At 45.1% G+C, this 14,549-nt stretch overlaps 1 protein-coding gene across 4 annotated transcripts in view; it reads left to right on the top strand.

Moving 5' to 3' along the window:
• The first annotated feature begins 393 nt into the window (after positions 1-393).
• Positions 394-14,549, top strand: part of actn1 (actinin, alpha 1) — a 54,863-nt gene continuing 40,707 nt past the window's right edge. For 3 of the 4 annotated variants that reach the window (XM_030044022.1, XM_030044021.1, XM_030044020.1), the window contains exon 1: positions 394-838. In XM_030044022.1, coding sequence (XP_029899882.1) covers positions 737-838 — 102 coding nt within the window. In that variant the 5' untranslated portion in view covers positions 394-736. The remainder of the gene's footprint in view (positions 839-14,549) is intronic. The other variant, XM_030044019.1, reaches the window with a different exon arrangement.

The raw sequence follows: 14,549 nt of genomic DNA, 5'->3' as shown, positions 1-14,549 counted from the left end.
ACGGTTCATCTATGGATTAAGAAATTTATCTGACCACTTGGGCTTATGAAATCCTTTCAAACTGGTAGATAATTAAAAACGCAGAGGTTGACTCCTCCCTGATACAAGTTTTTTTTTTTTTTTTTAATTATTATTATTTTTATTAATTAAGCAAAACGTTACATCGCTGAAACACTTAAACTCTGTTGTAGTTTTAAGTATCCAATCAAAGTGTCAGATGTTTGGATCAGTCAACCTATGCAGTCAACCTACAATAAGCCTCCGCACCGACAGCGGAGACGGCCAATCAGCTTGTAGGGGGCGGGTCTTGCGATGCCGCCGCGTCCAATCAGATCGCTCCGCTGGCTCTCGGTTGAATTTCTTTGAAGCAAAGTTTTTGCGTCCGCCGCTCGGCGCTAGACCTGCCTTCTCCCAGCCTACCGCGGCGTACTCCCGGTGAAAAAAATAGAGCAGATAGAAAAAGAAAGAGGCAGAGAGGGGGGAGAGAGCTCCTGTGAGGCTAGCAGAGAGAGAGAGGGAGAGGGAAGAGAGTCTGCGAGACACGGTGAAGCCGGGGGTGGACCGTTAATTTCATCCACACACACACGCACACACACACACACCAGCGTCTTGAATGCGTGGAGGAGAGTAGGCTAACCTTATATTATTGCCGTAACATCACCTCACCGAGGACCGAGGGGACATAACGAGAGAGAGAGAGAGAGCACTCAACACACCACAACACACAGCCTGTAACATGGATCACTATGATGGAGACGAAAATGATTACATGCAACAAGAAGATGACTGGGATCGGGATCTGCTCTTGGATCCGGCGTGGGAAAAGCAGCAAAGAAAGGTGAGAGATTGTCTTCCTCCCCCGGTGCGTAAAGGTGCTTATGTATTAGCCAGTTGCCGCCTGTTACGGCAATAATAATAGTACAGTAACCGGGGACGTCGACTGGACAGCAGCGGCTTTCTTTGATAGATTTATTAATTATGATAAGAGTCCAGACGACACGGAAAGGCCGACTGACAGCAGGAGTTTCATCATTTCTGCCCTCATAACCAGCCGCGCCGCTTTATCCGAGTTTGGCTACTTTTAATTGGATCGAGCGCAATTCCGCTGCAATATGCTCCGAAACTTTTCAAATCTTGACTCCCAGGCATACACTCACGCACACACACATCCTGCAGCATTATGAAATATCCTGTCGCAGCAATTACAGCACACAGGCCCACCCATTATATTTGCAAAGGAGGGGGAGGCTAAAAAACAATTAAAAGCCGGACAGGACGCCCACCTTTCCAGCGCAACAGATGTCAGCCATGCGCTTGGCTGCTTATGGTGTGTGACTGCTCCCTCCTCGGCCCCTCCTGTCATCTGGCTTACGATGCGACGTGGATTAGGCCATACTTAAACCAAGGACGCAATGGAGGGTAAACCCACCTCAACTTGGTGTGCCCATCCTTTCTAAAATTGAGTGTAAACCCCCTTTATAGGCTGATGAATCGTCGGCAGCATCAGAGTGATCAAAGTCGTGCTTGTTGCTTGTTAAAAATGTAGTTTTGTCTTATGATTATCACATATTGGAGTGTATAGTTTGCCCTCCTTTCTGTAAGGCATTGTATTACCATTTGCAACATTCTCCTCAGTATATTTCGGCTGGGACACTTAGGCGAGAATTAGCTCTATTACCCCGACGGGTCATGTTTATTATAAGGGGGGTTATAAGGCAAACATGATGCTGCCTTGTCTAACAAGCCCGGGTCATCTGAAGACGTCTGCTGGCTGATGTTCTTTTCACGACAGAGAATGAATGGCCGATTTCAAGAAGGGGTGTTACATTTTTTTTTTTTTTTTTTTTTTTTACTCCCCATACTTTCCTCTGCTTTGAAAAAGGGGGAAGAAAAGCGCTGTGGAATCTGAGTAAGCGCTGTGGTTTGGGCTGGGCTTGCATGGGAGCAAGCGTGCCCAAAAATGGTAATAATCGGCCCCTCTCGCTGCTGTTGGAAAACTTTTTCCCAGTTTCTTTTTTGCACTGCGAAAGCTTCTAGTTTCCTGAATTATGTCATCGCCGGGCTGCTACCGGGCACAAGCGAATTAGGAAATAAATAAATAAATAAATAAAGGGAGAGGTATGCAAGGTGCAAGGTCAGGCGTGGATATCAGATGAGGCTCCTTCAGAGACTCAACAGGAGGCTGGGACATCATGATGCTACTGCTGCTGCTTCTGTTTTGCAGTTTGAGTTGTGGCATTTATAGGTTCAAACCAGCTTTTGAGCAGATTTAGGTTAAGAGAAAGTTTCTACAGGCCTGAAGGAAATACTGACACCTGAGAGGTTTGTTTCCCCCCTTAAGCGTGGTTCACATATCTCCAAATGAGCTCATTATCACACTCAAATACTCAAATGACCCAGACCACCTTTCCTTGCCCTGAACATCCTGTCACAAGAGAAAGAGGGGAGAAAGAGAGAGATAGATGTTTTATTTGTTTTTGTATGTCCGTAAGAGAGCAGTGATAAGCAGTTATGTTGAGTTCTGACTAGACAAAAAGACAATTACAGGGTGGCAGGCTGAGAGGGATGACAGCAAACCCCTGGCAGGCGTGCGCTCCCGTCCTTGGCCCCCGGGTGAACATAGCTGTCACACACATGCCCACATGTGTATGTGCATACACACTCAGACATATGGAACCATACTCAAACACACACACTACCCAAATTTGTTCCAGGCTTCACTATTCAAGTTTGCTACTGAAGAACAAATTCCCTGGAAGCGCTTCGTGTTTGTTGATCATTTCTGCCTAAGTAAAGCAATATTTGGTCCTCTGAGCTGCACAAGTCTTAAATGTATCTGCCAAGTTCTTGGACATCCTCCCCTAGCTGGGTGCTTCATTCATTCAGTGCAAAACAACTTTATTTAACTTCTACACGGGCCAATTCAAGTCACAGACTTTGAAAGAAGACATGGGGTAAATATATCTCACATATAAAGAGCCAGAACAGATTACCAGATTGAAAGTTTGTCCATTTATGCTGTTAAAGGGCAGAGGGTGGGCAGGGGTCAGTAGTTATATGTGTATCAATGAGATTTTTTAATAGTTTACAGTCATCTGGTGAGGGGAACTTCATGCTTCTCCTTGCTTATGGATTCTGCTGTGTCTGTCTGTCGCCTGAAGACTCCTTTTGCTAATCATTCGTCTGCCAGTCAGTGACAGCTTGGCAAGCCTGTGCCAATATTTTACCACAAAACCAATCTTTTTTTGGTACCCAGGACAAAAAAAAACTGTCTGGGCTGAGTGATTGCACTGGAATAAGTGGCGCTTTTGTAGTGCAGTAGTATGGAGTTGGTGTTAGAGGTTAATTAGGCTACTTGCTGCTGAAACATTAAAAAATTCAAAAATAGAGATTTCCAGGTGAGGACAAAACGCGACGGCTCTGTAGATCCGCTCCATTTTGCAACTTCACTCTGACACACAGCTTGTCGGGGAGTGCTTTAAATATTTTGAGTCCAAAGCAAGTCTTAACCTGACCTCAAAGTATAAAGGCACTGGTATCCTCTTATCTTGGAATCTTAATGTCTCCTCAGACCCAGGTGTTTCTGCTGCACGCTGCCAGAAGGTACTGAAAGCTGCACGTCTCAAGGTTTTTTTCCCCCCTCATATACATTAAAGGACTTTTATTATATCGCACTTTGAGCTCACCTTTGCTACATTGTGACCTCCACCTCTGCCATACACGCTGCTCTACACACAGTTCCCTCATCAAATATTAATTTCCCACAGTTTCTCTGATGTTTTCATAGCTGGAAGGTGGGGTTCCTGTGTTTACTTCCATGGCTAATTTGTCCAGGTTTCTCCTTATAAGGAAAGGAGCTGTACCTTCGCTTGGCCCTGCCCGTAAACCCCCACCCCTCCCCTCCCACCTCACCACACCTCCCACACCCCAGCCTCCCCACACTGACACCCAACACCCACCCACCCACCCACCCACACCCGCATCCCCGTGCTCAGACTGTGCAAGCCAGGGTCCAGATAAGGTTAACTGATTTCATAATCCATTCACTTTTGCTCGATTTCATCTCTTACAATCAAGTTTGCGCTCATACAACATACAAGCTTGTCCCGTTTCTTGAGCTTGTACAGCTTTTTCTGGCTTTGATTACTCAGGAAAAGACAAAAAAAAAAGCGCATATTGGTTGTCCGGGTTGCGTAGGTTAGTTTTTCTCCGAGACCAAAAAAGGTCTGGGAGGCCAGGCTGACCAGCAGTGTGTCAGTCAATATGAATCACAAAGCAGCAGTCGATTAATCCACCTCCCTCAGGCCAGTAAGCCATGCAGCAACCTGTCCTTTGTGGTATACTTATACAGGAAGTGCTCACCAACTGTAAGCGAATCAGTCATCACACTTGTCACCACTTAGCCTACTCTGCCCTGTTGAATCAGCACTCGCTGGGCGGGGCTGTCGCTGGCGGCCCGCGTCCAAACCAAGCATCCTGACGTGCACCTCGCTGACATTTTGCTGTTGCAGGACGAAAAGCACGCACGGTCGGGAACAAAGACAAGCACGTATACTTTCCCGCCGTGCCCATATATTTCAGAAACTCACAATAGGGTGTTTCAAGTGTCTTCCTGAAACTCACTTGCACAGTCAATGAGCAGACAGAAAAACACCAGGTCTGCAGTTATGTGGTTTTTCCACAACAGCAGCGACGTGCTAGATTGTACAATGGCAGGGATATTGTCAGCTCCAGTCTACGAGGCCGCTCACCACCTCACAGAATGCTTCCTGTCATCAGATTCCTCTGTTCCCATGGTGCACCTTGTGCAGCCCTCACTTAACAAAAGAAGAGGAGAGTCACAGTCCAGCGGCGACAAAGAGTGAATCTCCCTTTCTGCTCTCTGCTCTGCTCTCCGCCCTGATGACGGCGCTACGTGCCGAAATGCTGGTTCTTTTCACTCCATAAAAGATGAGTGCGTTGAGGAGTGTGTCACTGATGGTCCTTTTTTCCATATTCAGTAGACTGTCTCGCTGGGATCATGTGATGTTTGCCATCCCGCAGCCTGACTTTGGGCCCAAATCCCTGTTAGCTACTGTCACCCAGAGCCATGCTTAATATGTAATTAAACTCACATGCTGTCTTTTACTTTTATCTTTGTATGCCTTTGAATACAATATTTACGGCATCACGTCATGATAGGTTAAGGGTAAAAAAAAAAAAAGTAGTCTTGTGACCTGAAGGCTGACAGTTTGAATGGAGCGGCCAGGAAAATTTGGCTCATAAGTGACTAACACGCTCCCCTCACTCAGGATTGGTTATTGATAAGATCTGATCAGTCAGTGCTTTAACACTCCTGTCTTATGGATTTGATTCTTTGATTTGATTTGATTTGATTCCTGCTAGTATCGAGAAATGCTCAAGTTCATGTGTATTCTTCTGCCGCTGAAGACTTGGACTCTAAAAAGATCCTCGTTTTCTGCGGGAACTTTAATCAAATGCGTCGTCTGCTCGGAGGTCCCTGTTGCGAAGAGAGTTGCTATTTAAAGAAGACAGTTTGAGGACAAAATAAAGTGACATCTGTTCAAACAACCTAACGCGCTGGCATGGTTTCTGTACGTCCCTGATGCCGCCACATCGCACACAGACACAAACAGAAACAATAACAACAAAAATCCAAACCCGGGTAATGATCTTTGAAATCTGTTTTGATACGGTCGGTTCTTGTAGCGTTGGAACCGGTTCTTCCAATTCAGGTTCCGTCATCGATGCCCGACCCCGCTGCCGAGTTGCCCTTGAGCAAGGCAGTGAAACCTCAGCTGTTGCGGTGACATAAAGACACACAGGATGTACAGTAAAGCTGTGCCTGTGTAAATGCAAAGCAGGGCGCTTGTGAGAAAGAGCGGACATGCTCAGAAACCCAGCAGAAGTTTTAAAAATGGCAGCAGCCGTTGCGTTTCAGACACCACAGCTTTCAGAATTAGAGATGTAGGGAAGTGGGTAACTGATGGTTTCTCCACAGGAGCTCTTTCAGTATCCATCTGTCAGTCACCAAGTCATCTCTCAGGGTGACTCTGAGTGAAGACATTAGGACGTTGAAGATTCCAGCAGATGATATCTTAACAGAAGTCACAAGAGCTCTTGTGTATGGAGGTCTTCCTATGCCTGGTCACTGTCATGGTTAATAAAGCCCCACCGTCCATCCCAACAGGAGCTCCCCTCCCAATCATCCCGCCCCGGTCACGCTGTCAGGGCCCTGCCTCGTTTATTCTGATTGATGGGGGTCACTCTCTGACACCTCAGCGGAGGCCGGCGAGCATCCACTTGCCCCAGTGCAGCAAGTTTTTTCTGCTCCCAGTTGAGCCCGGCATTACGAACGGAGACGGAGTTGGACGCTGGTTCGGGGGCTGGGAGCCGCTCTCGTCCAAAAATTCTTGAAGCATGAATCAAGATGCAAGTCGTCTTTCCGTGTCTTTAGCTTTCTGCTCACTCCTTCCTCTCTTCCTCTCTCTTTGCCGCATCCTACATTTATATTTCAGGCACTGACACCGTTATGGACTTGCAATACGGGGCTGAGTTCAAGGAGAATGTGCTTCCTTTACTTCTCGCACCCAGATTTTCCCAGTTGGGATTTGACTATCCTCCATGCACAAGCTTTTCTAACAACCCCACGTCTTCTGTCTTTCTTCTTCCCTTTCTCCGCCGCTGAAAGTGGATCCCGTCTGAGCACGGCCGCGGTTTGATGGAGCACGTTTCATAATTAACCATAACATGTTGTTATCTGTTGCTAATGAGGAGCCTTCAGTCAAAGGAAACCCTTTACTCTTTTACACCGTGTAGCCCTTGGTTGATAAATGGTCTGTCGGGAGATACTGACCTGTGTCTAATGACTCTTACATAAGCTGACTCTGTGTCTCAGGGAGCTCTATTGTTCCCCAGTGCTGCGAGGTGTATTATGGCCTTCATTGGAGAACGGGTGCCACTGTTTACCCAAGAAAGTCAATGGAAAACCTCACAAAAATAGATCCTTTGGAGATCTAGACTATGTACACATACAGTATATCCTGCAGTGTATTCATAAGGGCAGGAAACAGACCTTTTTTTGAATGCCCATAGTCGTCAAAATGCCAACCACTTTCACAGTTTAACGAGCTAATACTTTTTTTTTTTTTTTTAATAAAAGAACCTATTAACAATGGTGGTTGGCTAAAAGAGGGTGGCAGAGAGACAAACATACCAGCCGCAAGCCAAATTTACCAACATTTGAGTGGTTGGTTTAAATTTCCTACCCAGATATTTGCTTGGACTCAGATTTTGCCTCCTAAAATGCCCACAGGTTGTTTTTTAACACTGGCAAGCCAACTGAATAATCCAGCCCAACATGTTTTTGATGCAAAATAAAACAGCATTTTTCATTCTGTTTGGTTATTGGTAGACATCTCTTCTCCCTGTTTTGCAATATTATTTTTTTTTGTGCGTCATGGTCCAATGGCTGTTTTATTGCCAGTGATTGGGAAAGCCTTTTCCAGAGACGATTTTGAGCCACAGCAAAACTTGTCTCATCTTTTATAGGCTTGTCTGGAAAAGATATTTTATTCGGTATTTACAGTTTGTCTTGTCCCTCAACCGTTTCCTCTGTTTTCTATCAGCAAAGCGGAAGCCAGTCCTTCGTCATCAGGCTGCACACCGCATCTGGGTTTTCAGAATTGACTGTTTGAAAAGTCAAATGTGAGCAATTACCATCATCCTCTTATCAGACCAGCTCCCAAATGCCAGGGCCCTGATGCAAATTCTTGCATAGCTTATTTTCTCAAGCCCGTGCTCCAAATTTAGGCATGTATACTGAAACGGACTCCAAATTCTTGGTTATAGGTCATTAAAACTGTTTAAAGGCCAGTTGTGCGATGATTGTTAACTGCTTCGTTTCAAGGACTTTCAGGATATGTTTGGCCTTTTTTTAGTTGTTGTTGTTGTTGTTGTTGTTGTCATTTAGAGTTGAATAAATAGCGGTTTATCCTGCACAGGCCAAAGCTGAGTGTTACATTTGGAGTTTGGTGATAGAGTTGACAGCTCAGCCAGGGAGCTGTGTGAATTCCACATCCACCATGGGATTTGGGGTCAAGGTGCACTTCCTGTGGAGCTGAGAGTGCAAGGCAAAAAAAAAAAAAAAAAAACCCTCCAAAGTCAGAATCAGATGTTAAGAGTTCGTCTGGAACCGCTGTGTAGTTATAGTCACATGTCTTCAATAGCAGACTGGGGTTTATAGGCGATCTGCCTGCATGTTTCCAAGGAATTTTCCAGCACCACATGGGAAGGATGTAGTCGGGTCTTTTCTCCTCTAATGCTATTAATCAAACCAGGCGTGCATTCTTATGTGTATGTTCTTGCTGAGCAGTCTGGCTTTGAAGCCGGAGGGAGGCTCGCACTGTACTGCGAGAGTTCATGAACATACGAGTGCATTAGTTCCCTTCACACAGGTCGCAGCTGCTGTGTGTCTCATGTAAGTGAAAGCAGCTTTGAGTAAACAGATACTGCCGTAATGCAGGCAGCGGGCACACCTTGCCGCTCAGTAGCCAATCGGGCGGAGCTCAGGAGTGAGAGGGGAGAAGGAGGGAGGGAGGAGGCCGCGAGTGGAGGAGGAGGCGCAGACAGAGGAGCTTTCAGGTCTGAACACAAAGCGAGCGTGTTCAAGAGGCCATCCTTTGTCACGTTGTCGACCTGGAGTCAATAATTTATCATCGCCGGCCAGGCTGGGTCATAAGCTATCAGATTACCGTTTCCTTCTCAGTTGCTTAAAGGTGGCTCCCCCCAGAATACTTCCTCTGTAATTTATCATCACATCTACACCAAGTCTCTCTGCATGGACAGCCAGGTTTAGCCAGTGCACCCCACACTTACTTTTAAGAGGAAGGAAGATGACTTTCTAAAGTGATCATCTCCAAGATTAGGTTGTTCGAGTGTGATGACATCTGTGTTACTAAATCCTTGTTGTGATGGAGTTTTTGCACTGAAACTTGCCAGTCAAACACTGCGGGCAGCACTACTGCATCTTTTTCCTTGGGTTTTCTTTTTATGAAGTTTGTGTTTCTGTACGTTTGTTTTGAACTGCTCAGCCATGCTTGCCTTTGCTGTTCATGCTGTCTACCCAGTTCCTCTGTTTATTCCAAGCAAACAGCTGCTTTTGCTGCAGGAGACTTTAAACGAATCATTTCCTCTGTGCCAGAGAACTTTTTCCTGGAAAGACCCGCCACACACCAAATGTTTAGAGCAGCAAATGTAAAGTGCATACTATATAATATCTATTGGTGATGAAGAGGAAGGACTTTTTTAAAATGAAAAACACTTCAAATGTTTTTTTTAAGCCAGTCAGGGTCAGACAAATAGATAATGGTCAGAGTGAACTTAATGGACCAAAATATTCAAACTCCTTCACATAATAAAAGTCCAACACATTCCCTTATCCACTGCTCCAGTCGTTGTTTTCTTCTTTATTTCCTCTAATTTTCACCATTGCTTCCCCCTCTGTGTTTTTCACTCGTTCTCACTGCCATCTATCTCCCTTCTGCAAGATGTGAGTGAGTGGGCGGTGATGGATTTAAGGAAAACTTTTTTTTTTTCCCTCGCTTAGTTTTTGACAGAGCATGTTGAAATTTCTCTCTGGCCTTATCAGGAGGCTGACTATTCCACAGAGGGAAGCGTTGTGCGTCACTTTATTTGCTCAGTGTGTTATGAAGATGCATTTGCAACATTTGGATGTAGATGGCTGATGGTATCATAGCTTTATTTGTACATGGCAGGCACTTAACTCCTATTCAGAGGAATGCGCCATGAATGCAACATTCAGGATCAGCTTTCAGTCCTAGATTGTTGACATAACAAGCCGCGAGTAATAAGAAAAGCAAAGGTCAAAGCCACAGCGCCCTGACGAGAAGTATAAGCAACACTCTGATGTTTCTAAAATGAGGATATTCGAGCAAGAAGTGGTTGGAAATAAATAAATCCATCGGTCCATGTTATAGAGTCCCAGGGAAGTAACTCTATTCTCATGAAAGCCGAGGCCAGGGGCTATTTGTTCTGCTGCACTCCTCCACTTTTCTAAAGTGGGACAAGTATTGAGCGTCTGAATTTCAATCAGTAGCTACTATTGATCGTCTGGCCGGCTTGTGGTCAGCTGGAATATAGTTCACTCCCTGCAGGCGTGTTGCATTATGCACCGATGACTCCGGTGTTTGGGATACGATCTCAGCAAGTAAACTCAACAAGAAACACGACGGCCTCTCCGCGTCGCTTTTATTCTCGAGCCGTTTTCCACATAGGAGTCGCCCCGCCGACGTGCCCATTTTTGCCTCATTTGTGACAATAAACAACAGCAGCTACTGTGAAGTGCTCATAGCAGATCTCATTACAGTTTGGCTGGCTCGCATAACAGACGCCTCCCCCTTGACAACCCCGCCCCCCGGCAGCCCAGCACAAGAGGAGTGTCTGCCTGCTACTTGTTGGTGTGTCAACTTCACCCGGGCCTGTGTAGAGGAGAGCCCTTGGCGTAGCGGCCAGGCGGTGGAGTGGTGTGAGCTGTGAAGTGCTGGCAGGTGTTGTGGCTGGTGGAGGGAGAGAGAGAGAGAGAGAGAGAGAGAGAGAGAGAGGGGGAGGGAGAGGGAGAAACAGCAGCACCGCAGGTCTCAGCTGATTGTGTCGTTCATTGGTTATTGTGATCGCTTGGAAAACGCTGAGCCTCAGAGGTTATGACGGGCTGTCAGAGAGCTCATGCGAGGGTGTTCAAAACCCCCCATCTTGTTATTCTTCTACTCGCTCTTTCGTTCCTCTCTGACTCCCTCCCCAGCTTATAGATCATGACCATTTGTTTGCCTTTCTTTGTTTTAGGTTGTAATTACAACCTCCGTGTCCTTCCAAAAGCCAAGGACAACTGCAGGATTTTCTTAGTGCACAGTAAAATAGTACTTCCAAATAGCCACTGGTATGCCACTGACTGCATATGCATGGCCATACTGGTAAAGTTCTTGTTGAGATTGACCTGTTTATATGCACCTCTGATATCCTGCTAGTGAATCTCTCTGTTGCCGTGAAGAAACCAGTGATCAGAAGATCCGGTCGACCCGTGGTGCCCCTGAGTTTGCGCGAAATGAAAACACAAAAGTAGCAGCAGGAAAAAAGCAAGATGAGAGTACTGTAAGCGAGGCGGCGTAATCGGGTTTTTCTAACAGAGTTATGACATCCATGTGCGCCCGTCTTTAAACCGGATTACTTGAGCAAACAGGTTAAGAATAGAGTTTATTGTGCATGTAAACATTGCCAGCGATATTAGGCCGTTCTCCGTGTAAACACAGTTTTGTTTACATGCTAGATTCATTATGGAAATTACTCAAGGACACACACATCTTGAGGCCCAACAAACATGTTGAATCCATTTCCCCTCTTGGAAGACACTTGCGAAGCCTCACTTAATGGAGCACATTGAAGGTTTGCATGAGTGTGTGTGATACAAACAATATCACATTTCTGTATTACCTTTTACTTTTACAGTTGTTTTGACGGATTGAAGGTCATGCAAGGCTGAAAATCAGATGCAATTAGTTTGATTATTAGGAAGATGTTAAAAGCAGCCCTGTGTTATGCCACCATGCTGATGTGAAGTCACATAACTACATCCTGCAAAACCCAGACTCTCGGACATCTCTGTTTAAGTGTTGCTTGGCCTGAGTGAATGTGAATGCACCGTACGAACACCGGTGCATCACTCTGACGGAGCGTTCAAGGGCGCTGTTTTATCCAGAGGTCAGAGCGGGTCAAGTGGCCGGGCCAGCCGAACCGCAGTGCATCCCCCTTATGAAATGATGCATATAACTTGTGATCAAGGTTCCAGTTTATATCACCTCTCTGGACTTCTTTCTCAACACTTTTAGTTTTCACATCAGGTTAATTTGCTGAACTGAAAAAAAAAAAAAAAAAAAAAAAAAGTTAAGCTTCTCTGTTTCACTTGCATGTGGAACTGATGATCGGGCAGGTTAATTCTGTGTTTATGCAACTGTAATCCTTGAAGGGATCCCATGTGTAAACAACAGTGAGGGCAGAATACCAGTGGAGATTGATAAAATATGTGCACAAAAAAACAGTACATCGCTAATTTGGACTCCTTTATAAACGCTGTGTTTGGTAAACCAAGCAGAAAAAAAGCTAGAAAAAAAAAACAAACTTGAATTGTTATGCACTCTTTACAAATCAAACAAAAAATTCCTAACAAAAATATCAGATAGCACGCTTTGAAATACCAACTATATTAAGCTGTTTGTCATAATGAAATGGAAAAAAGAAACAGAAGAAAAAAAAATCCCTCTGATTTTATCCACTTAGAAAAATGTTTTCTCACCCACATGCAAATTCACACCTTTCATGAGACATTAACCAGTGTGGATATGTTAATTACAAAATAAAAGCCCTGACACACAAAGCACATTGTCATTTATATGCATCAAATAAAACCTCATTCTGCCGGTGTAAAAGTTTTTTGTGATGCCCCGCTGGACTCACAGATTATTACGTTTGTTCTGTGGGATTGAGAGGGAACACAGATGTGAACTAAACCCGTACATTTGTTGGAAACGTGCTTTGTAAGCGAGCAGCGTGGCTCCGCCCAGCCCAGCTCAGCATTTCTCCGAGTCAGGTGACTGTCAGGCACAAAGCAGCACCGGGACCGAACCCCCCCCAACACCCCCTCCACCCACCCACCCACGCACACACACTTCCCATCACGCTGTGTTGAGGCTGCGGTGTGTGTGACTACCGGCGAAATGATCCTATCCTCTGGCTGACTCATGACTGGTGTGTTATGACTCTCATGAACTGCAGCAGCGCACTTCCCATCTCGCTGTGTTTGGATTGGCGTGGAGCTGCTGTCAGAGAGCGCCTGTAGCTCAGTCATGATTCAAGTGTGATGACTGCACCGCGTCATAGTAAAGCTGCATTGTTTATCCCTGTTGGTCTTAAGAAAAAAAACAACAACAACAAAAAAAAAAAACACGACCGTTTCTCTTTGTAGTGCAACCGTGCCGATCCGTCCGCCCACGCCCTCGCAGGTCGAGCTCTCGTTCTGATTCAGTCTCACACATCGAACAAAAGAAAAATTATACCCTCCACACTGAGGGAACGCGAATCCAGAATGCAAGGCTCCAACGCCTGACTAAAAACACAAACTGGGTCAATATTGTACCAGTAAAACTCTGTGGAAGAAAAGTTCAGTGTGTGCACTTTACTCTGTGTGTCTGTATTTCATCTCAGTGGTTTTCAAAGTGAGGTCCAGGGCCCCCCCTAGGAGTCCTCCAGGGCCTTCCGGGGGCCCTCAAAATCAGGAATAGAGTACCATCATTTAATTCACTAAAGATTGTTACAATGCAAAACATGTATGATTGATTATTTTAACGTTATGTTTTCATCTCTACAGTTACTTTGAAATACGAACCAAAATTCACTATCAGGGTCTGTCAGGGGTGTAAAGCCGAGCTATTAAGAACGCAAACCCTTCAATACACCCTGCAGTGTTCTTTATATTTTAAACTGGGAGGTGAAAAGTGCAATGATATGGATGAGAGCCATACAGCCACACACTTAACTGATTATTTAATAAAAACACTTTCATTTTTGTTTTTGTTTGGGAAAAAAAATGTTGATTTCATATTGTTATTTATTGAAGTGTCTCATCCTCAGTGTCTGTGGGGCAAAACGGCTGCAACTGGTCGTCAGTGAGTTAATGAAAGTTAACTCGGGGGTTGAGAGCGTCGACCTCGTGTTTTCACCTGTAGGTCTACACCGTGTCGTCCGTCTGTCACATGTAGGAAGCAGGAGCCTCTACAAAATGTCCTTTGTGCGGCGGAGGCTCCTGTTTGAGCCGGCGAAGCGGGGGAGACGCATGCTCGAGCCGCGCTTTTGAATGACCTGTCGCTCAGCACGGCGGCTTTGATGCCTGGGCTTTATATTTGAATAGCATCTGCCCGTCGATTTGCATCCGATTTGTGTGCCGTGAGATCAGCTAGTAAGAGGAGCATCATCTCCCTCGGCCCCTCGTCACACTCGGCGAGAAGTTTGTCAGAATGTGGAAGGTAAAAAAAAAAATTCCCACGGGTGCTTTTTATTGAAGAGAAATGAAACTGCTGAAGCGGACGTGTGTCATGTTTCTTTATGAGCCGTAGGAGCTGACCTGGGGTGAATCCTTGAAACCTTTGGAAATCCCTGAAAGTTTGTGCTTTCAGAAAACGAATAAAAGTGGAATTGACAGTTTTGGAAATGAGTACACTTTAAAGATCATAATGACATGCCAATTTTGAATTACTGAAATTCAATAGATTGACTTTGAACTGAGTGATATATCCATATTGTATTGGTATTTCAATATGAGATTAGATATTGTTTGGGATTTTAGATATTGTGATATCATGATATGGCGTAAATAAAAGTTTTAAAAGATGCATCACAGTAAACACACACAGTTTTCTGAGCTCATTAGACTGCTGTAGCCGTTTTATTATTTGTGTCTACCTGCTGAGTCATCATATCCACAT

This window comes from Myripristis murdjan, chromosome 22 (genome assembly GCF_902150065.1).
Source record: "Myripristis murdjan chromosome 22, fMyrMur1.1, whole genome shotgun sequence".
NCBI lineage: Eukaryota > Metazoa > Chordata > Actinopteri > Holocentriformes > Holocentridae > Myripristis > Myripristis murdjan.
Note: the sequence above shows the minus strand (reverse complement) of the source record. Positions and strands in the feature narration are given on the sequence as shown.